This window comes from Otolemur garnettii, unplaced genomic scaffold (assembly GCF_000181295.1).
Source record: "Otolemur garnettii isolate 467f Iridium unplaced genomic scaffold, OtoGar3 scaffold00179, whole genome shotgun sequence".
Taxonomy (NCBI): Eukaryota; Metazoa; Chordata; class Mammalia; order Primates; family Galagidae; genus Otolemur; species Otolemur garnettii.
The window spans coordinates 822384-844214 of NW_003852574.1; the positions used below are offsets into that span (position 1 = coordinate 822384).

The 21831-nt window shown below is 54.3% G+C and overlaps 2 protein-coding genes and 1 non-coding gene across 4 annotated transcripts in view; 1 reads left to right on the forward strand and 2 right to left on the reverse strand.

Moving 5' to 3' along the window:
* Positions 1-10858, reverse strand: part of COL7A1 (collagen type VII alpha 1 chain) — a 33234-nt gene extending 22376 nt beyond the window's left edge. The window contains exons 1-32 of the mRNA XM_023519578.1: positions 10774-10858; positions 10085-10265; positions 9275-9434; positions 9094-9187; positions 8859-9020; positions 8532-8695; positions 8326-8455; positions 8116-8232; positions 7866-8012; positions 7662-7778; positions 7435-7584; positions 7228-7356; positions 5927-6070; positions 5713-5838; positions 5481-5624; positions 4834-4953; positions 4552-4695; positions 4090-4215; positions 3836-3982; positions 3471-3593; positions 2978-3124; positions 2612-2746; positions 2381-2527; positions 2165-2301; positions 1582-1708; positions 1351-1497; positions 1091-1263; positions 951-986; positions 844-870; positions 714-758; positions 580-642; positions 149-220 (exon numbers count right to left, since the gene is read on the reverse strand). Of these exons, the coding sequence (XP_023375346.1) occupies positions 149-220; positions 580-642; positions 714-758; positions 844-870; positions 951-986; positions 1091-1263; positions 1351-1497; positions 1582-1708; positions 2165-2301; positions 2381-2527; positions 2612-2746; positions 2978-3124; positions 3471-3593; positions 3836-3982; positions 4090-4215; positions 4552-4695; positions 4834-4953; positions 5481-5624; positions 5713-5838; positions 5927-6070; positions 7228-7356; positions 7435-7584; positions 7662-7778; positions 7866-8012; positions 8116-8232; positions 8326-8455; positions 8532-8695; positions 8859-9020; positions 9094-9187; positions 9275-9434; positions 10085-10265; positions 10774-10858 (3966 nt within the window). The remainder of the gene's footprint in view (positions 1-148; positions 221-579; positions 643-713; positions 759-843; positions 871-950; positions 987-1090; positions 1264-1350; positions 1498-1581; positions 1709-2164; positions 2302-2380; positions 2528-2611; positions 2747-2977; positions 3125-3470; positions 3594-3835; positions 3983-4089; positions 4216-4551; positions 4696-4833; positions 4954-5480; positions 5625-5712; positions 5839-5926; positions 6071-7227; positions 7357-7434; positions 7585-7661; positions 7779-7865; positions 8013-8115; positions 8233-8325; positions 8456-8531; positions 8696-8858; positions 9021-9093; positions 9188-9274; positions 9435-10084; positions 10266-10773) is intronic.
* A 1534-nt stretch (positions 10859-12392) lies between these two features.
* Positions 12393-12495, forward strand: LOC111728701. Its single transcript, XR_002775917.1, has one exon. It is a non-coding gene; the product is annotated as a U6 spliceosomal RNA (small nuclear RNA).
* A 2647-nt stretch (positions 12496-15142) lies between these two features.
* Positions 15143-21831, reverse strand: part of LOC100947724 (cytochrome b-c1 complex subunit 1, mitochondrial) — an 11272-nt gene continuing 4583 nt past the window's right edge. The window contains exons 4-13 of one of the 2 annotated variants that reach the window (XM_003800564.2): positions 21186-21315; positions 20760-20958; positions 19866-19945; positions 17763-17878; positions 17379-17522; positions 17086-17246; positions 16887-16972; positions 16466-16554; positions 15773-15848; positions 15143-15330 (exon numbers count right to left, since the gene is read on the reverse strand). In XM_003800564.2, coding sequence (XP_003800612.1) covers positions 15266-15330; positions 15773-15848; positions 16466-16554; positions 16887-16972; positions 17086-17246; positions 17379-17522; positions 17763-17878; positions 19866-19945; positions 20760-20958; positions 21186-21315 — 1146 coding nt within the window. In that variant the 3' untranslated portion in view covers positions 15143-15265. Of the gene's footprint in view, positions 15331-15772; positions 15849-16465; positions 16555-16886; positions 16973-17085; positions 17523-17762; positions 17879-19865; positions 19946-20759; positions 20959-21185; positions 21316-21831 lie in introns of both variants that reach the window. The other variant, XM_023519579.1, reaches the window with a different exon arrangement.

Here is a 21831-nt window from a genome sequence, read left to right on the forward strand (position 1 = left end):
AGTTGGAGGTTGCTGTGAGCTGTAATGCCATGGCACTCTACCCAGGGGGACAGCTTGAGGCTCTGTCTCAAAAAAAAAAAAAAACCAGCCAGAAGCACCCCACCCACTCTCCAGAATGTCATCCAAGGCAAGGCCAAGGCTTGCTCACCTTTAGGCCAGGGATCCCAGGAATCCCAGGCTGGCCAGGGCTGCCTGGAGGCCCATCTGCTCCAGGGGAGCCCTAAGGAGACAAAGAGGTCAGAGCAGGAAAGGACCTCCCCCAGTGCCCAGTTTCCTAAAGCAGTCTCACCCCATCAACCAGGGGCCCCCTACCCTACAGGCCCCAAGCGGGGTGGAACAGAGAAGTGGCCTCTTGGAGCTGAATATAGCTCAATCCCAGGTCGAGGGCAGCCATGAAGTGGAGACCTTCCCTCTGGGACCCAGATCTCAAAGCCCTACTTGTCTCTCAATTCAGAGCCTCCTCTAAAGTCTCTGGTATAGTTTATAACTTCTCCTTGGGCTTCTAGGAATACCCTGGGATTCTAACTTTGCTTCTTCCTTTGGTCTTCTAAAAACCCTGAGAAAAGTCTCTGCACTTACCCTCTCACCCTTTGCAATGGTACTTCCAGGGGGCCCCTGTGGGCCAGGAACACCAGTCCTGCCCTGAGAGAAAACAGCAAGTAAGGAAGCAGTGAGCTAGTCAGAGCACAGGGACAGGTGTGGGGGACACTTACCGGGAGTCCAGGAGCACCAGGAGACCCAGCTTGTCCTTTTAGGCCCTAGGAAGAGTCATCAGTGAGCTCTGTATTAACAACCTCCCCTGCCCTATTGATGCCAAATCCATTTTCTACCAGGGCCACTTACCATCTCTCCAGGTTCCCCCTTCTGGCCCTGGGGAAAGACATGTCAGATGAGGGTCAGAGCGGCTAGCCCCAGGTGTGGCCTTCACGTTCTCAACCCTGGACACTTACCTTTAGACAATGCACCGAGCAAAGCTCTGGCTCTGGCTGTGGCTGTGGGCACAGGGTCTCTTTGAGACTGAGCATTTCTACCAAGAACCCCCATACCCATTCTTCTCCACCACTTAGTACCCTAGAGGCCTCCTCCAAACCTGAGTTGTCAAGGATGCCTGACACAGGGCTCCTGCCAGACCACTGACTGCCTGATCCAGGCTTGGACCATCATCCACAGCAAAGAAGGTCTGGACAGGGTCCATTCCCGGCAGCAAGCGTCGCAGCTGTTCTGGGTCAGCTCCCGCCAAGCCTAACATCAGCACCTTGAGCCCTAAGGAAGGGTCCAGCAGCCTGCATGACAACTCTGCTGGGACTGCCCCTATTCCCAGGCCCCATACCTTTCAGCCCTTCTTCTCACCAGCAGCCTGGGCCTCACGGATGGGACTGAATATGTCACCTCTCAAGGGCTCATCCACTAGCAGAACCATCATCCCTGGCACCCGCTGGCGGCGTCCAGGAGCATCTGGTGCCAGTAAGTATCTGTGAGCTGTGACCACAGCTGTGCCTAGAAAGAAAGACATGTAAGAACCCTAGGGAACCAGGCTCCCAAGGGGTAGTTCCAGGAGTCCATGCCCACTGAAGTCCTCACCCAGATTGTTCCCACTTGGGTCCATATAGGGAATGTCATGGATCTTTTGCAAGATGATGTCAAGGTCATAGGAGCTATTCAGCGGGAACAGTGGGGAGGGCCGGTGACTGTAGGATAGCAGGCCAACCTGGGGTCAGGAGAGACACAGAGCCTGGGAAGGATGACACTGCAGGGATGGGTACATACAGTTTGGGGAAACAGAGACACAGGAGTGTGTGTGACTAAATCTGAACTATATATTAGGAGGTTGGCAAAGACAGTAGGATAGGAACCCAATCAGTAGGTGAGAGGATCTGGAACCTGGGAGAGAACTGGGAGAAAGCCAGAATCTGCTGAGGGCAGTGGTGTGTGCCTGTAATTTCAGCTACTCAAGAGGCTGAGGCAGGAGGATCTCATGACCCCAGGATTCAAGGCTGCAGTGAGCCATGATCACACTACTGCACTCTAGCCTGGATGACAGAGTGAGACTCCATCTCAGAAAAAACGTTAATTGAAAGCCTGAACCTGGAGATGATAAATGCTGTGAAACCTAGGTTGGGGAGAGCAGGGAGAGGTAGGGGTCTGGCTGCATCTAGGGCCAAACCTGGACTGCCTGTGGCCCAAGAGGCCCAAGTGCAGAAAACAAACGCTCAAGGACACGCCTCATAGCCTCCATCCGGTGAGCATTGTCTTGAGTGGCATGCAGTAGGAACACCACATCCAGCAGGCCACGAGGACACACTACAGGAAGGGGGAAAAGTTACTGAAGTAGTCAGCCCATCCAGCCACCCTTAGGCCCTTTCCGCTGCACCCACTATACCTGGGCTCTTTGTGACAGAGATCTCAGGACCCTGCACACCTCCCCGGACAGATTTCAGGGAGAAAACATAAGAGACGCCAGGCTCTAGCCCTGTCACCCGCTGGGAACTTGAGATCCCTGGAAGTGTCTGTGGGGCTCTAGGCACTTCTGCAGAGGACAAAACTCAGTTAAACAGGGGACCCTCCATGGAGCTCCAATTGCCAGTCCACCCTAACCCTGAGTCCCCCTCACCCTGGCTGAGGCCTCTGAGTGGCCGCCAGGACAGGATGTAACTGGATGCCCCAGACACTGGAGTCCAGGCCAGAGTCACTGAGTCAATTGAGGTGTCCACTACATGTAGTTCAGTGCTTGGGACATGAGATGATTCTGAAGGATGAATGAAAGATCAGGAATCAGAGGCTGTCATGAGAACCCAGAGGGGAGAGATTGGAGATCCTGTGTCCGGTTCATCTTTGGGAAGTGTCATGGGAGGTCATGCTCAGGCTGCCCAGCACTGAGGGTAGGTGGCGGCTATAGAAGGAGTCACTCCAGAGTCTGGGGTACTGGGATTCAGGATGGAAGGAACATACCAAGGCAAGGTGGGCCCTTTGGACTTACCAGTGTGTGCAGTCACCTCCCTAGAGGATCCTTCTCCAGCTGGCCCCAGGACACTCAGCTGAATGTGGTACAGTGTCGCTGGATTTAGCCCATCCAGGTGGTAACTGCTGAGCTCAGGTCCCAGGACCAGGGACTGTTCCTGGCCACCTAGGGCAGATGTGAGGGTTGGAGCCAGGAGCATGTGGGAGGATGGTAGCTGCGGTGTTAGTGGACCCTCCCACTTCACTGACTCACTCTGCTAGCCAGGTCCACTTTCTTGATTGAGCTTCCTCATTCTCGCTGGACCTGCCCACTTTATTGACCTTATGTCACTGACCCTTAATGTCCTCAAGGATCCCACCCACCTCAAGATTGATCCTACCTACTGTCTCTAATACTGCAGACCCCCCAATGACTGACCCTGCCCACCTGCGCTGACCTTGCACACTTTGATGACTCTGCCCACAGCCCTGCCTCCATGGGTCCCTAACTTTATACCAGGGGTATCTCTCACCCTCGGGTCGCCAACGCAGACGGAAGCCCTGCGCCCCAGGCACCGGCTCCCAGCGTAGCCTCAGCGAGTTCTCCCCGCGCTGCACTACGCGAAGGGTCTCCAGGGCTGGCAGAGCCTCGGGAGCTGGAGAGAAAGCGCGGGAATCAGGGAGGTTCCGCCCCACTACCTCCTGGGCCAATCCCAAGCCACTCCTGGCGCATTACCGCCCCTAGCCTGCTCCATTTATCCAGCCAGGCTTCATCTTTCTTCTCCTCTCAGACTCCGCCCCCACAGACTCACTACCAGGTCTTTTTTTCCAATTCGGAGCACAAACCCCACTTCCCAAACCATCCATCCAAGGCTTGCTCCGCCCCAACTTCGCCTACGTGTTGTGACGACAATGGAAACAGATGGGCCCTCGCGGTCTCCGACCAGTGCAGTCACTCTCACGGAATAGCTGACTCCGCCTTCAAGGCCCCGGATCTCTGCAGAGTCTGTGTTTCCTGGGAGCATCTGGTGTCTTGTGGGGCCACCTACCCAGGAAAGCATACAGCAACAGTCAGGGGTGGTTATGGCTGCCCAGAGAGGGCAAGCCTGGTCAGGAAGGACAAGGGCAGGGAAGGACAGGAAGGAGCCATACCTTCACTCCGGCCCCAGGCCAGTCTGTAGGCTGTGGCTCCAGGGACCCCCACCCAAGTGACCCTTAAAACGTCACTGGAAGCATTGAGGATCTGTAGCCTTGACACACTGCCCACAGGCTCAGGCGCTAGGGACAGAAGCAAAGGGTCCAGAGGTCACTGGGTATCTGTCAGAGGACAGAGTAGCAGCGCAGCCAGGATTAGTGCAGGGGAAATCTGAAGGTCAGAGTGAGGTTGGTGTAGACAGATCCAGTGTAGGTGACCCTAAGAGGGAGGAGGTCAGTGCCACGGACTAGGCAGTGTGGGGCAGCCAGAAGGTCACTGTGGGTAGACACTTAGTCGATGTGGGGTGGTTCAATCACTGAGCAGTGACGGAGGGGGCAGTTGGAGTAGTCAGGAATACACAGCAAGGTGGGATAGCTAGCCAGTGAGGTGTGGCTGGCAGCTGGCCAGTGTCCACTCACCAGTCCTCACAACTACAGAGGCAGGAATCCCATCCACACCAGCCACATGGGGTCTCACATGCACTGTATACTCAGTGTCTGGCTCCAGCCCATCCAGCTCAGCCACTGTGGCCTCCCCAGAAACCAACTGGGATTTCTCCGGGCCTGGGAACAAGGAGGGAGACAGCTCCAGGGCAAGCCAGACTCTGTCTCTCAATTCCCTACCTTGACTCTCAAGAAACCTCAGGCCCCTATTCCACCCAGACATACCTCCCATGACCTTCCCAAACCCCTGGTCCCCACCATGGCCTGAGCGCCAGGAAACTCGGTATCCTGTGGCTCCAGGAACCCTGGTCCAGGCAATGGTGACAGAAGAGCTGCTGGCTTGAGTCACATGGACTGTCCTCACTGGGCTCAGTGGCTCTAGAGGGAGAGGCAATAAGCAATCCGATGGGAGAAGCAGGGAAGGGCTTGGCGGGAAGGGAGTGGAGGCCTTTTGAGAAGGCAAGGCTACAGGAGACCAGGGTCTGATAGAGGAGGCAGTGAATGGCTCAGACAGGGAAGGAGTGGGGTTCTGACAGAGGAAAGAGTGGGAGTCAATGATGGCAGCTGACAGAAATGTGAGAAACAAGGTCCATCAGAGAAGGGGGGGGGCCAATGGAGGTATTAGAGGCAGTAAGGAGGTCTGACTAAGGAGAAAGTGTAAGTCTAAGAGGATAGTTGAGTCCTGAGGGATGAGGTGATGGAAATTCCAGGCAAAGATAGCAGGGGGTCTTAGAGAAGGGGAGGCAACAGAGACTGAAAAGGAAAGCAGGGTTTGAGGGAGGAAGCAGAGGAAATCTGAAAGGGGACAACAGAGTTCTAGGGTGAAGCAAGGGTCTGCTGGGGAGGCACAGATGTCTGAAGGGGCACTGGAAGTAGAGAGCCAAGGGACTGGGTCAGGCCCTGACCAGTTCGAGCCATGATGACCACCGGAGGGCCTTCCTCTCTCCCTCTCAGTGCCGACACAGCCACCTGGTAGGAGGTTCCAGGCTGCAGCCCCGTGATGTCCATGGCAGTAGAGTCTGGGGGCAATGTCTGGCTAGACTCAGGACCTAGGACCAAAGGGAAATGCTGGCTCCTGCCTGTCCCCTCTGTTCTCTGTAACCCCTTCAGCAATCCTCCCACATATACCCCACTGACTGCTGCCTGTCCTCCAGCTTATCCGAAATCCACTGGCTCCAGGAACAGGTGCCCAGGCCACCCTCACTCGTGTTGCATCTGACACCACAACTCGCAGCCCACGAACAGCAAGTGGGGTTTCTGGCTCTAGGGGTTAAAGACAGAGGTCAGAGGTCAGGACTAGGACCAGAGTGAGTCAGACAGCTGTCCCCCACAAACCTGCTGCAGTGCTTACCCCTGCGGACAGTGAGGATACTGGCACCACCCTCACGGGGGCCCACTCGAGCAAACACCCGCACAGTGTAGCTAAGCCCAGCCCGAACATCATCTAAGTCAAAGGCTGTCTGACTCCCAGGAAGCACCAGGGTCCGCTCAACTCCTGAGGGAGAAGACAGTGGAAAGGCAGGCAGAGGTTGGTAAGAGACAAGGATGTGTGATGATGGCAGCCGGTGATGGACAGAGATATAGGATGAAAAGTGTAAAGGGGCTCGGCATTTGTAGCTCAGAGGCTAGGGCGCCAGCCACATACACTAGGGCTGATGAGTTTGAACCTGGCTGGGTCTGCCAAACAACAATGACAACAACAACAACAACAACAACAACAAAAATAGGTGGGCATTGTGGCGGGTGCCTGTAGTCCCAGCTACTTGGGAGGCTGAGACAAGAGAATTGGTTAAACCCAAGAGTTTGAGGTTGCTGTGACCTGTGACATCACGGCACTTTAGCAAGGGTGACAGTGAGTCTCTGTCTCAAAAAGAAAAAAAAAAAGCGTATGGGGGGAGGTCAAGGCAGGTGGATTGCCTGAACTCAGGAGTTTGAGATCAGCCTGAGCAAGAGTGAAACCCCATCTCTACAAATAGCTGGACATTGTAGTGGGCACCTGTAGTCCCAGCTACTTGGGAGGCTGAGGCAAGAGGATCACTTGAGCCCAAAAGTTTGAGGTTGCTGTGAGCTATGATGCCATAGCACTCTAATGAGGGCAACAAAGTAAGTCTCAAAAAAAAAAAAAAAGCGTATGGGGGATGGGAGGTGGGATAGGGGTGTCAGTTGGGAAGGATGAATGAGCATCAAGAACACAAGATAAAAGGGGCCAATGATGGATGGGGACACTGGGTGTAGGGGTCAGTGATGATGTAGGCACCAACAGGAGTCAGTGGATAGCAGTGCACTGACATGGCCATTTAGACATTGATATAGGAGGACAAAGACCAGCGCTGGATAGGGACATGAGAGGTCAGTGTGGACAGTGATTACAGCAGGGTGATTGAGCTTGCGGTTGTGGAGAAAGCAAGCCATGGACAGGAAAGTAGGGCAGGGAATGGAGCTAGACCCAGGTGAGGAGACAGCCTGGGCCTGAGAAAGGAGCAGACAGATTCTGTGACAGTTGTGGGTTCAGTGCCATCTTGGGAGGTAAATGGACAAGGAGACAGGGAGGAGGCTGTTGGGACCTAGGAGTGGAAGGAAGGGGGTCGAAGATGCACTCAGACCCTATGGGCTGGAACTGTAATGTATGGGTGTTGGCTGCATCCACCTCACCTTGGATGCTGCGCACAGTAATGCGATACTCAGTGGCACTGGGGACTGGGCTCCAGGACACTCGCACCCGCTGCCCAGGCAGCTCAGTTGCTTTTAGGTCCATCACAGGGCCCACAGGCAGCTCTGGCCCTGTTGGAGAGCACAGTTTGAGAAGCAGCTTGGGGCCCCTAAACTGTCCTCACTTGTCCAGGCCCACCAAGCCCTCACCAGTGGGGACCACTGTTGCAGGGGTGGCCACCTCATGGCCCTCCAGCAGAGTGTAGAGTGTGAGACGATACTCAGTGCCTGGCTGCAGCCCATCCAACTGGTAGCGGGTCACAGTAGAGGGCAGCACCACTTTCTGTGGTGGCTCCAAGCCTGTCAAGATAACAGGGTCAGGCCAACTGAGATCAAGCCCCAAACCTTGCCTGCCCACCCCTTGCACCTGCACTGACCACTCTCACGCCTCCACTCCAACCGGTAACCACGGGCCTCAGGCACAAAGTTCCAGGAAAGGATGATGGATGTGGGGCCCAATATGACCGGACGCAGGGTCTGTTCAACGGAGGTGTCTGCCCAGAGCACATGGGCTGTCAGTGGCCTCTGTGCCCTACCCTGCCTGCTCATCCCAACCTCAAGAAAGTGCCCAGCCTTCTCACCAGTGCGGGCAGTCAGGGAAGTGGCAGGCCCCACACTATGGCCAAACATGGTGCTCACAGTCACCTCATAGTCAGTGCCAGGATCTAGGTCACGCAGCAACACTGATGCCTGCCCAGGGCCCAGCTCCTGCTGCTTTGTGGCCCCACCTGCATCGGGGAGCACAGAGGGATCAGTGGGCCTTGTAGACTCAGGAATCTATAATCTTGTCTGTGCTGCAGGGGCTCCCCTTAGCCCACTCCTCTCACTCACCACCAAGGACCTGCCATGTCACACGGTAACCAGTGGCACCTGGCACACTCCGCCAGGCCACCAGGAGGCTGTGGGCTGTAGTGTTCTGGATGGTCAGCTCCGGCCCCTCCAGTGCAACTGGGGGAAGGTCCCACCAGGAATTAGTGGAATTAGTGGGGGGGCTACTGGGAAGTTAAGTGAAGGGACTCAGAGGTTGACAAAATTGCTCACTGGTCTGAGCTGTCCCGCTCACGGTCTCCCCAATGCTATTGGTGTAGAGGGCAACCACAGTCACTTGGTACTCAGTCAGTGGCCGGAGACCCTGCAGCCGCACGCTGGTCTCACCAGCTGGGACGTTCACCTGCCCAGGGTCAAAGGTCACCTTATCTTGCCCAGCCAAATTCCCAACCAGCCACCTATCACTTCTCACATCCTACCTCTTGCCGCTCACTGGAGACTGGCTGTCCCAGCCCTGTCAGAGGAGTGTACTGAACTTTGTAACCAGTCACAGGGCCACTGGCTGCTGTCCACTGTACTCTCAAGGATTGACTACCTGGCTCAGACAGCACTAAGTCCCGTGGACCAGAGGTTGAGTCATCAGCTGGGAATAGGGGAACCAGGCAATCAGGCAGGAGGATCAGGGTCAGCACTTACAGAACAGGGTTGGGGTCAGGGGTCAAGATAACATAGGATAGAATCAGCACTCCCAGGTTGGGGCTGGGGTTTGGTCCAGGTCAGGGTACACAATTTGGGAAGGAACTCACGAGGCAGGGTCACAGGCACACCACCAGCAGTTGTGCACACTCTCCGGGAAACGAGGGGCAGTAGTGTTCTCAAGATGCCAAAGTCATTGATGAAGAAGAAGAAATCACTAGTGGGCTGTGAGGCAACTCTCTTCAGCTCCTCAGGGTCAGCATTCTTGATTCCTGAGGTGATGCCCAATAAGAACTCAGTTGCCCACTCACCCCAGCTGACCTATTACCTCCACTCCATACTCACCCACAGCAAACAGCTTGACATCTTGTGCCTTCAGCCTTTGGGCAGCTGTGTCCACCAGATCCTGAGACTTCCCATCTGTGATTAGGATGCAGACCTGGGGCAGAGGCAGGGGTCAAGTCAGGACTGCCTTAGACCTTTAATTTGGGATCACCTTGGGAGGCCAGGTAGGGCTAGGGATCACCTTGGGGACACCAGGTCGGACCAGATGAGGCAGGAAGACATGGTCGGCCACATGGAGAATTGCAGCCCCTGTGCGAGTGTTGCCCCCCTTGTAGCTGAGCTCACGGATGGCACGAATCACATCACCCCCAGAGCCATGTGCATCCAGGCCAAACTCTGTCCTGTTGGGAGGAGGAAGTAGCAACAGGCTAGGGGTCAGTACCTCTTCTGACTCTGGCTTTCAGTCATAGTTGTGTGTATCAAGCCCTCTTGAGGGTTTCTTGGGTCTGTAATTTCTGTCCGCTCACATCTGAAGCCCCCAAGTTAAACTCCCCAGGTCCTCCTTTGTGTGACATCTGTGGCTGGGCCTAGATAGGTCTACAGGAGCCCTGAGGCTCATAGTCTAAGGGGACAGAATAGCTGGTGAATTAAATACTTGCAGGAGGAAGGGCCCAGTTGTAAGAAGGTAGATGTTGGCCAGACAAGGAGTCTTTCTGGTAATGGAGACGCTGAAAGGGTTAGGATGCTAAAATAGGAAGTGTCTAACAGGCACAGGGGCATCTGGGGTCCCTGGACCCCTCCTAGGTTCCCCTTCTCCAGATCAGAAAACACAGCCTCCCTGTCTGTGGCAGGGTACAAGCCTGAAGGTCTTTCTGGGTGTTGAGGGCTCTTCCTAGGGAATTCCTACCACTGTCGCCAGGGGAGGTCCTAGATAAGGGGTCCTCAAAACCTGTTTCTGGAAGAACCTGTCCTGGGGCTTCTGGGCTCTCTGACCTGTGGAAGGGGAGTTGCTGTGATTTCTGGATCTCCAGTAACCAAGGCCCCTACTCACCGCGGGTCATCACTGTACTGCACTGCGGCAAAGCGCACACCCTGTGCACTGGCTGCAGCCGAGAAAGGCAGCACCAGCCCTTCCAGGAAGCCGCGGACTTCTCGGAAATTGCTCCGGCCAATGGACGAGGAGCCGTCGAGTAGGAAAACGATGTCAGCGGCGTAAAGGCGGGTGCAGGTCACTGGGACCAGGAGGAGAGATCATCATCTCCTCTGGAAGTCCACCCGCCCCTCCCCACTTCTGTGGTCCCCAGGCCTGCGGGGATGGATGGAGAGCAGGCCCCATCTACTTATGAAAACTGGCTAAGTCCCCGACGTGGGCCGTGGGCCTGGGAAGGAGCCGGTGGACCCCAAAGGAGACTCTCCCAGAGGCTTGGGGCATAGAGCGGAGGGAGACCCGCTGGCATGGGTGTGTGCCTGGGACTGAGGTCAGCCGCTAGGGGCCGGTGCACAGTGGCATAAGGTAGGGGACCCAGCACGCATTCAAGGAGCCAGAATTTGGGTCTGAACAGGACAGGAGGCGGCTTAGGGAACCCAGAGGGATTGCTGCAAGTTCAGGGACTCCGAGGAGAGTTTGGAGGAATCCGCGAGGGTCGTGGAGATAGAGGGAGTGTCGGGTATGAAGGCCTAGTAGAGCGGTGGGTGGCAGGGTGCAGTGACCCAGACTGGGCTTTTCCTAGCCATGCCCACCTCTCTCCCTGTGCTGGGCCCGCACTCGGGGCGCCTCCGCCAGGATCCAGGCGCAAAGCACCACCATCAGGATCCGCAGCCACATTCTGGGTGGTAGAAACAGTCAGCCAGGACTCCCCCTGTCCCTTGGCCCCCGTGGCTTTGGGGGGGGTCCGAGCCCAGCGCCCCTCTACCCAGAGTTCGTATCTTGCCTGCAAGTCCGCCAGCTCCCGCCGCCGCCGCTGCAGTCCCACGGGCAAAGCAGAGAAAAGTCCCTGATCCCAGGGGGCGGAGCGTCGGGCGGGGACCCAGACGCCCGCCCTCACCCACATACCCGAGAGGTCGCCCCCCCCTCACCCCTCCCCTGGACAGATGATATGACGCACTTAAGTGTAAAGCTCCCCGTCCCCTACTTCGGTGCCTTCTGGGAAACCCCCAGAAGTTTCTCCCAGACTGCTGAGGGAGCACCCCAACTCCATGTGGGGTCACAGATCTTGGTTGCTGTAGGTCAGTCAGTGACAGAGTGACTAGTGAAATGACTGCTGGAGGCTGAAATAGGGACAGGTTTCTGCAAACCAAAGAGGCAGCAGCATTGTGGTAGGGGGAGGTTGCAGCTGGTGATGACTCACCTCCAATCCTGGGGGTGCCTAGACAAGCCCTCAGGCGCTGACGGCCATTCCTGTGATTCAGCCATCCCTGTCTGGTGGGCCTCCTGTACCCTACCCCACTTCCATTGATAGATGGAGCAACCCCCAGCAAATGAAGGACTCCCAGTCCATCCTAGGGAAACCAAGACCCTGTTGGGCTGGATCCAAGTAATGCACCCCACTTTTGGAGGGGTGTGCCAGGAGGAAGGGAGAATCTGTGTCATGCTCATAGATACAAGTCCCATATCCCTTGCTAAGTCTTAAACCAGTCCCAGACAGTTGCCTTCCAGCTGTGCCTGCAGGGAGGGGGGCTGTCCATGTGTGGAGGGTGGGACCACCCACAGTGACAGCTCATCCCTCAGAAACTCACCCCCTCCTGCTCATGCTCCACTGTCCATAACCCAGACCAGATCCCCCCTACATGCCTTCATTCTGGCCCACAGGCATCTCCTCCTTCAATCTGCTCTTCCTGTAGACCCATTCCACCCATCTCCCCCATTGGGCCCAGAGCTCGCCCTGGGCCCCTCCCTCCTTTCCTCACTGCTCGGATGGAACCTATAGCTCCCCCTTCATTACTGCCCCTGCCTCATCTCTCTCCCATTAAACCCAGCTGACTTCCTACCCCTCTCCCTTGATGGGGGTCTGTAACTATGAACAGTCCCTCCTCAACACACAACCCCCCATGTCAGGGCCAGGCCACTGTCCTGAGGAGGTTAGTATTTGAATATGCATGTATCTTCATTAGGTAGGTGACACTAAAGCAGAAAGACACTCCCAAGAAAAGCAGGCCCTCATTTGTGCCCTACTGCTTTTTCTTCCCCTGCCAGTCCTGGGTAATTCTAGGTAGCCCAGAAAGCAACATCTACACTCACCACTGCCACTGGGTCCCTTCTAATATGCCTAGACTTGCAGCCTTCCCTGGGATCCACCAGCTAAGTGGGGAGATATAGGGACAGCACTGTTAAATTTGCCTCCTCCACCCCCACCCCACACTTGCTCCAGCAGCTTATATACTAAAATTGAAATTATACAGAGAAGATTAGCATGGTCCCTGCATAAGAATGACATGTAAATTCATGAAGTGTTCTATAATTTTTAAAAATTAAATACATTACCCTCCACTAGACTCCTCCACTGCCTGAAAGCACCCTAGTATGCCTAGTATGGCTAGAGCTGGGGGCAATAAGGAACATCCATTCTGTTTTCCCATTGCCCAGGAAGGCTAGAGCTGCCTCTATTGCCCCATTCCCAACTATCTGGGACATAGTGCTGGGACCCCATAGGATCTAGACCCTTTTTCTAAGGTCAGGGTTTCCTCAGCCATGTTCCAGGAATCCCTACCCCTGCAAAGTATGCTCCAGGTGAGGGCAACAGAAAACCAGGCATGCTCTCATCACAGAGGCAGCCACTGCCCCCTAAGACTGTCACCTCCTGCACAGTAAGGGTGGGTGACAGCAGGGCAGAGTGCGCACAGGCAAGTCCAGCCTTTAGGGGAGTCAAAAGGCTCAGCGGAGAGGGTACGTGTTCATGCCAACCTCATCAGATCTGAGATGCCCCCAAAACAAAGGAAGGGCTGGCTTGACACCTGTAGCTCAGAGGCTAGGGTGCCAGCCACATACACCAGAGCTGGCAGGTTTGAACCCAGCCTGGGCCTGCCAAACAACAACAATTACAACTAAAAAATAGCCTGGCATTGTGGTGGGTGCCTGTAGTCCCAGCTACTTGGGAGGCTGAAGCAAGAGAATTGCTTAAGCCCAAGAGTTTGAGGTTGCTGTGAGCTGTGATGCCATAGCACTCTACCAAGGGCGACATAATAAGACTCTCCAAAAAAGACCCCCCCCCAAAAAAAAAGGAAGGAGGGGCTGCTGTGAGGGGTCACTAAAAGGGTGCTGAGAGAAGCTGTTGGTAAGGGAAAAGCAAGGTTGGGAAGGATGCATGTCTAGACCTCCTACAGGCTCACAATCAGGGGTGTGGCCCTAAGGTCCCTGGGGCCAGCCTCCTGTTAGGCACATAGCCTCGGGCACAGCCCAAGGCCAGTGTCCACCTGCAACTCTATCAGTGGGGCCTCCAGAGATTGTCCTTTTCTCTCCTATACTTCCCTGAGCATTTATTTCCTTCCTCAGTTTCAGTCAGATGCAGATGATGCTGCATTTGTCTTAAACCATGGCCTATTTTTGAGGTTCCAGCCCTATATATCCCACTGTTTTGGATACCTCCAAGTCTTCACCAGAACCATGGCAAATCATCTTCCTCTAGCTCACTCCTCCCCAGGGAGCGCTGGCCTGTTGTGCCCCTACAGCCTACTCTAGTTCTTCCTATGGCCATGACCTCTGCTCTGCCACAGAAATGCAGGCTGAGAGTTCCAGTACCAAATCTCAGCTCTGACCACCTCACTTCTCTTCACAGTAACCTCCAATGCACATTCTCAACAAGTACCCCAGCAAAGGGTACTTGGCCTGGTGCACAAAGTAGGTCAAGACCAGATCACTCTCAGCAACATGAACTCTTCCCGTATCCAGCATACTTGTAGCCTTTCAGGGTCAGGCATGGGCTTAGAAGAGAAATTAAGCCCTGTCCTCCAGGAACTCCAACTTAGGGTGCCAAACTTGGCACTTGTCTCCCATGCCTGGGTGCTGCATCTCTAGGAACAACCAAGGGTTGAGCCTGTCAGGGTTCCACACTATCTAGCAGCTTCTCTCTAGCCAGTGACACAGTAAGAGGATCTGTCAAGTGCCCTAGTTCTGGGGTATAGAAGTGTCTTGACAATTGTCTCCTCATAAGACAATTTGTGGCAGAAAACGGTGAAAAGCACTGGGGCAGAATGAGAGTGATACAAGGATTGTTTCAGCTGCTTCTAGGAAAGGATGCTAGGGGACTTCTGAGTGGTCCTCTACTACATGAACCTTGTCCTAGGACTCTCCTCACAGCTGCCAGACAGCAACTTCCTCAAAGTAGAGCTGGGCTCCCTGGGAACCTGGAAGAACTGGAAGGTGGAGGAAGAGGGGCCCATCTGCCTATGGAACAGGGCCCAAAGGGAGTTAACAGAGGGACTAGGCAGCTGAGAGCTCCACCAGGTCTTGGCTGTCTCAGGAACATGGGGAGGGGATCACTGAGCCAGCAGCTCAGGACTTGCCTGGGACAGACCTAGTCAAGGGAGGGGGCTTGGGCCCCACTGAGCTCAGGACTATTCTTGGAGCCTGAGTCAGCATAGGCAAAGGATTCTTGCTTTGCCTGTCCAGGCAGCAGTTAAACCAAATGGGAACTCTATGCCTCAGGCTATCCTCCTCCAGAATCTACAGTAAACAGATAAAAGAGGCATCCTCAGGGACAGCCTTTGGCCTCTCTTGCTCTATCCCAGTAGACTAGGGACCTCCTAAGGACAACCACACAGGATCCACACTGAGGTGTTTCCTACCTGAACCCCCAGTGTTCCCAGGCTGGGACCTACCAGGGCAAAGGCTGGGTTTGCAGTTCCTATGGACACTCATGCCCCACTCTTGGGACAGACTAGCTGAGGAATGTTCCCCTATGTGGCTGACTGGAAACATCTGGGCTCAGCTCCCTGCAGGCATCAAAGGCTTCCGGCCTCCATGCTGCAGCTCCCACACTTGCCCCCAGCTGAGAACACATCAGCCTGTGGGAAGGATGAAGGATCCAGGGGATGCTGAACTGGAAGAAGTCCTTGCTCCCCCATCTACTGCCCAGTGGATTTCGTGTCAATGCCAAAAGACAGACAACGCCAATTCTCAACAGAGGACTTTATTGGTGTTAACCTGTAGCACAAGTTTGAGGAGCCAGAGTGGTATGTTTGTGGTGCGGGAACCATGAGCCCCAGCCACGCCTTCCTGCCTGCACAGGCATCCTGCCTAGAAGCGCAGCCAGAACATGCCACTACGGATCCGGTTGTAGTCTGGGAGCTGCTCAATGGGGCCTGCGGGGATAGGTGGGGCGTCAGGGTGGGGTACCTGGCCTGTACAGGGACACCTGGCCCTGTGCCGCACCCAGCTCAGAGCTGTTGCCCAGCAGCACAAGACAGGCCTGAGTGGAAAGAAGGAAAAGAACATTCCCCCGGGGTGCTGAGCCTGTCTCTTCACGCTCAGGCCCTGGGAGTCCCACCCCACATGCAGAGGTGCCCGTTACCTGGTGGGTGTGGGGGACTAATGGAGGCACCTTGGCAAGGACTTAGGGAGCTGCTGGGACAAGTTTTGTGAGCAAGAACTCCCTGGCAGGGCAGCCAGGTTTCTGGGGAGAGCTTCTTGTGGGCCTTAACTTGCTTTCAGTGTAGGCTGGGTGTGGGGGAATAGAGGCACAAGGGGAAACCAAGAGAATAGCCTGAGGAAAAGGACAAGGAGCTGACTTTGTAGGCCACTCACCAAATCCAGCCACTGCTGGACACTGGTCATAGAAGTATTTGGAACAGACCTCACGCACCACACTGGCATCCACCTCCTGCAGAGTGAAGCAGAGGGCATGCTGGCTGACAGGTACCTGGGCACTCCCTTGGCCAGTCAATGTTTTCCAGCTGACCAAGATCTCCCATGCCATCCCCTCACCCTAAAGGGGAAAAGCAAGCCAGGTGCAGTGGCTCACTCCTGTAATCCTAACACTCTAGGAGGCCAAAGTGGGTGGATAACTGGAGCTCAGAAGTTCAAGACCAGCCTGAGCCAAGAGTGAGATTCCATCTCTAAAAATAGCTAGGGTATTATGCTGGGTGCCTGCAGTCCCAGCTACTAGGGAGGCTGAGGCAAGCGAATCAGAGCCCCAGAGTTTGAGATTGCTGTAAGTTATGATGCTATGGCACTTTACCCAGGGCAACAAAGTGAGACACTGTCTTAAAAAAAAGCGGGGGAGGAGGGGAGCAGCAGGGTTCTCCTTCGCTGCTGTAGACTCCCCATGGGCCCCACCCTTCCCCACAGCCATCAGTGCCTCTAACCTGCCCTCAGGGGTGACGGCTGCACCAGAGATGCCTACAGGATCGGTCTCTTTTTTGTGAGGCTTCAATTCTCCACTCCCCAGAAATCTACCAGTCCAAGACTCCAGACCCTTTCCTTAGGGGCCCATCTTACTGCAATCCGGCTTTCCCACTCGGCCAGGGGGATACGGCGTCCATAGGTCAGGAGGCTCCGTCCAATGTCCTCACACACAGGAGTAGTGCCTTTGAGGGTAGGGAAAGGATTAGAGGTCCAATCCTGGACCCACAGGTACCCAACCTCCCTCCAGCCTCAAGTTGAAAAGGACCTCTCTGACCTGGCTCAGATCCCAGATCACAGCCCTCTCTTTTACAACCACCTGTTCCTATAGTGATGGGCTACTGATGTGGTCCATCTCCACCTGCATCTCCAAGCATGAGTTGGTAGGGGTACATATGGCATGACCTTCAGTGTTTTCCCTTCCAATCCTGCTTAGAAGTGGTGGTTACACTAAGGCTATCACTGTTGGCATTGCCAGGATACACTCTACCCATCCCCACAGTGCTGCAAGACTCACCATCCAGATGAGATATCAGGGCATTTCTGAGGATGTTTTTGCCCCGCACCACCTCACTCTCCGTGGCACTGGTGCACAGGCGCATCCTAAAGCAGAGCAGGGGTGTGGTGGTGCTCATTCTGGGACACTGTTGTTTCTTAGCCTCCCACTATCCTGGTCAAAGCCCCCATCCACCCAGCAGTACCAGGCTGGCACTCACCACTGGCCTTGCAGGAAGAACATCATGTCATCAATACTCATTCGGTCACAGACAAAGTGTGCACCCAGCAACCCAGTCTCCGCGTAGCAGATGTTGAAGGTCTGGAAACTCTGGCACAGCTTCTTGGCAGCAGCAACTGAAGCCAGTGGGCTGGACATATGCTGCCAGAGGCAAAGGTGGTTAGCACCCACCTTCTTGTCTGTGGCCCACACCCTCATCCCACAGCATAGGAGCACACAACCCCAGCAAACTCTTCCCCAAGGCAAGGTCCCACACTCATTCTTGGCACTCACCACACCACCACCATAAGTGCAGTCATAGTGGCCAATGATGGCATTGGCCACTTGGAGGGCGACGTTGTCTGGGTTGGCCCAGCCAGGTCCTTCTACTGCAATAGCCACATGAGCCAAAGGTAGAGCATCATCACGGTGACGGATCTGAAACAGTATACAACAGGCTGAGTGACAGCCAGACTACCTGGAGAACAGAATGTATGGCAGGTGTAGGTGGAGTGTGCACATGCATACGAACATATGTGCTTGGGAGGCAGCAGCCACAGGTCCCCTTACCAACTCCTGAGGCATCTCTGGAGTAACCAGGATGACCATACCCACAAGGGTCCTCCAATAGGCCCCCGATTGAGAGCACCACCCCAGCCTGCCCAGCAGGCAACGCACCTCGCTGCCAGTGAAGCGACACGGAGTAAGAGCAGGTACGGCATCTTCTGCGTATGTCATAGAGACATTGCTCAAGTGCTTCTGCGCAAGGTTTAACAGCTGCTGATGCTCTACCCCTGCCAACACAGATACTGGTGTTACTGGTCAGCTGGGGTCTAAGGCGCAGGTGTAGAGGGAATCACAGACAGGTAGAGAACCTCCATGACCTCTCTTAGCAGGAGACTCCAGAAGGAAACATCAGGGTGAGGAAGAGGATCCTCCACAGACAGACCCTGTCTCATAGGCAGGGCAGGCACCTCAGGTCCAAATAGTTCCCATGACCTCAGGCACAGGAGACAGGCAGCACTCTAAGCTTAAAAATGGGTTGCCATGTGAAACAAATGTTAATTCTCATTCTAGAAGCAGCATCTTACGTACATCAGACATAAAACTGATGCTCCCTGGGCCCAGAGCCTGCCTTGTCCCTCTAGACCTACATGAAGTAGATCTGGCTGCTGGCTCTGTAGGGGTGGCAAGTCAAGTTACAAACTCATGCCCTCAGGACCCCTTGCTGGACCATGCCTCACCTCCACAAGAGGAGCCCTCTGGCACCATAATCGGTGAACACTGTGGCATTGGCCAGCCTCCTCAGAGCAACAGCCTATCAGCTGCCTTGGCCTTTTATTCTTTCCTCCCATGAGCTCAAGCCTTATCAAGACTTGACAAAACCTGAGGTATCTGTAGTTCACACTGCTCTAACTCCCCAAGTTCCCTGGTTCCAAAGTCCCAGTTATGCTCTTCCCATTGGTCTTTCTTACCCACTCAACTGCTATGGCCATGAGCTGGGAAGCATTCTTGGCCCCACTCTCCAACCCACGTCCAGACTCCCACTGGGTTTCCGTCCACTTTCTCTTCGTCCTGCCAGCTCTCTCTAGAGACTTGCCATAGCCTCTCCCTAGCCATCCTGCCCCCACTCAGGTGTCACACAGTAGTAGAAGAAAACTTAAGACATACATCAGGCCAAGACACTGGTCTTCGGTTCTGCTCAGGCCCCCTGCACGCCACCTAAATAACACCACCCTTTAAGCCTCTGTTCAAATGATAGGTGCTTTAAAAAGGCCACTCCACCCTACAACTCTTGAGTTCCCCATTAAAATCTCTACCATTAGCTCGGCACCTGTGGCTCAAGTGGCTAAGGCGCCTACACCTAAGGTGGTAGGTTCGAATCCAGCCCGGCCCGCCAAACAACAATGACAGCTGCAACCAAAAAATAGCCAGGTGTTGTGGTGGGTGCCTGTAGTCCCAGCTACTTGGGAGGCGGAGGCAGGAGACTCGCTTGAGCCCAGGAGTTGAAGGTTGCTATGAGCTGTGATGCCACAGCACTCTACCCAGGGCCACAGCTTGAGGCTCTGTCTCAAAAAAAAAAAAAAATCTCTACCATTCTGGGGCCGGTGCAGTGGCTCATGCCTGTAATCCTAGCACTCTGGGAGACTGAGGCAGGTAGACTGCCCAGCTCAGGAGTTCAACACCAGCCTAAGCAACAGCAAGACCTCCTCTCTACTAAAATTAGGAAAACTGGCCAGGCCCTATAGTCCTAGCTACTCAGGAGGCTGAGGCAAGAGGATCCCTTGAGTCTAAGAATTTGAGCTTATTGTGAGCTATAATGCCATGGCTCTCTACCCAGGGTAAGACTCTTACCTCAAAAACAAACACACAAAAAAACTACCATTCTGTGCCTTCAAGGCAATTCCCAGTCTTCCCAGTCCATCAAGTGTGTATCATCACATATCTAATGTCTAGTTCAACCAATGGCAAGGCCACAGGAACAAGTCCAGGGGCTCATATCCTCCCTTCTAGCCCACTAATTATCCTAGGACAAGATGGGGCTAGGAAAAGAGGAAAAGCATCCCTAGGTGACCCTAGGCAGTGGTCAAGGTAGTGGCAATGTGGTAGAATCCTATCCTACCTCAGAGAGCATAGGTGGATGGTCACTCTCATCAAGGACAGGGTAGGAACAAAATCCCCTTGGGTGGAAGATTCCCTATGCCCTAACTAGGAAATCTGGGCTCTGATAACTAAGGTTGGCGTCCACATACCCAGGGCTTCCATTGATCCATCACTCACCTCCAGCTGCTGCCAGCACTATTCGAGGTGCCTTGTAATGCCTGCTGAGGTACTCAGTCAAGTCTGCACGAGACAGTTTCCTAGAAGACATTCGGCCAATGGGTCAACGCCTCTCCCAAATTAGAGTGAGTTGGGTTGCACAAATGGGGCTGAGAAGGTAGAAATGAGGAGAGGCATGGCATTTCTAAAGAACGGGCCCTAGCACATCCCTCAATCCCCTTCCCCCTTCTCTGCTACCCACCCCTCCAGAGCCCAGATGGCCTCCCTCATCTGGCCCTGCCTCTGCCTCATGGACAGGCTCATGGTCCTCTCTCAGGAGAGCACAAGCTGATATGGTAAGACTCTCAAGAGGCAACATCAGAACTCTCACAGACTATCCCTAACCGGGGGACAAGAAGCCACATGGATGGGATACCCAGATGCTCCCTCCTTTGGAGTATCAGGACACACATGGAAACACACCCTAAAATAAAACCCAAAATTCAAATGAAGGCCACAAAATCATTTAAAAAGACTCACAGGACCACAAGGAAATACATGAAACCATCTCCATTTGCATGTTTGTTTGCCTTTTTTTTTTGAGACAGAGTTTTATTTCATTGCCCTTGGTAGAGTACTGTGGTGTCATAGCTCACAGCAACCTCAAACTCTTGGGCTTAAGCGATTCTCTTGCCTCAGCCTCCCAAATAGGAGGCAGCTACAGGGACTACAGAGGCACCTATGAACTGAACAATCCCCCTGCCTCGGCCTCCCAGAGTGCCAGGATTATAGGCATGAGCCACTGCGTCCAGCTCCAATTGCGTGAATTTAAAAAAAAAAAAAAAAATCAACAATATTGGCAGCCAGCCAACTAAAAACATGATCTGGAAGGGGCCTCGAGCCCAGGCGACTCACCTGACATTTTCACTGGGCCCTTCCACAGCCTGGGCTAGTGGTGTGCCCTGGAATGCTGTGGCATGCAGGTAGTCAAAGACCACGTCCCGCATAGATGCATCGTTTTCCTGCATCTCCCTCAGGATCACGTCACGTTCCTTCTCAATCTGTGAGTCTTCCAGGCTGCAGTTCTGTACAATGTCACCCAGGAGTTCCACAACTAGATGCAAGTAGGACATGTTTAGGTGCCAGATGGACCACTAGAGACCAACTGCAACACAAAATCCTCAGGTCTGGATCTCCGGCTGTCCTCTCCTGCTTGCTGTACTGCAAGACCATACCCTATGGGTACTCCAATTCTGTACTAGGCCAGAGGATCCCAGGAGCCTGTCCTTTACTCCCCTGGAGTTCCTCCCTTCTGCCCTTGCTCCCTCTTCCAGGTGTTACCTTTTGGCAGATCCTTGGACAATGCCTTGATATAGTAGGCAGTGTGCTCCCGGGTGCTATAAGCATTAAGATGGGCCCCTATGCTTTCTACCTCCTTCTCCAAGGCATTCCCAGGCCAATTCTTTGTTCCCTGGAACCAGACATCAAAACAACCAATCAGTAGCACATGGGAGCCCAGGAACCATGTCCTCACATGATAAAGATCCTGCTGGGGCTGGGCACAGTGGCTCATACCTATAATCCTAGCACTAAGGGAGGCTAAGGCAGGTGGATTGCTTGGACTCAGGAGTTCAAGACCAGCATGAGCAATAACAAGATCCCATCTCAAGCACCCATAGCTAAGTGAGTAGGTCACCAGCCACATACACCCAGGCTGGCGGGTTTGAATACAGCCCAGGCCAGCTAAACAATGACAATTGCAACAACAAAAAAAACAGCTGGGCATTGTGGCAGGTGCCTGTAGTTCTAGCTACTTGGGAGGCTGAGGCAAGAGAATCTCTTAAGCCTAAGAGTTTGAGGATGCCATGAGCTTTGACGCCACACTTGGGAGGCTGAGGCAAGAGAATCTCTCTCTCTCTCTCTCTTTTTTTTTTTTAGAGACAGAGCCTCAAGCTGTCGCCCTCGGTAGAGTGCCGTGGCATCACAG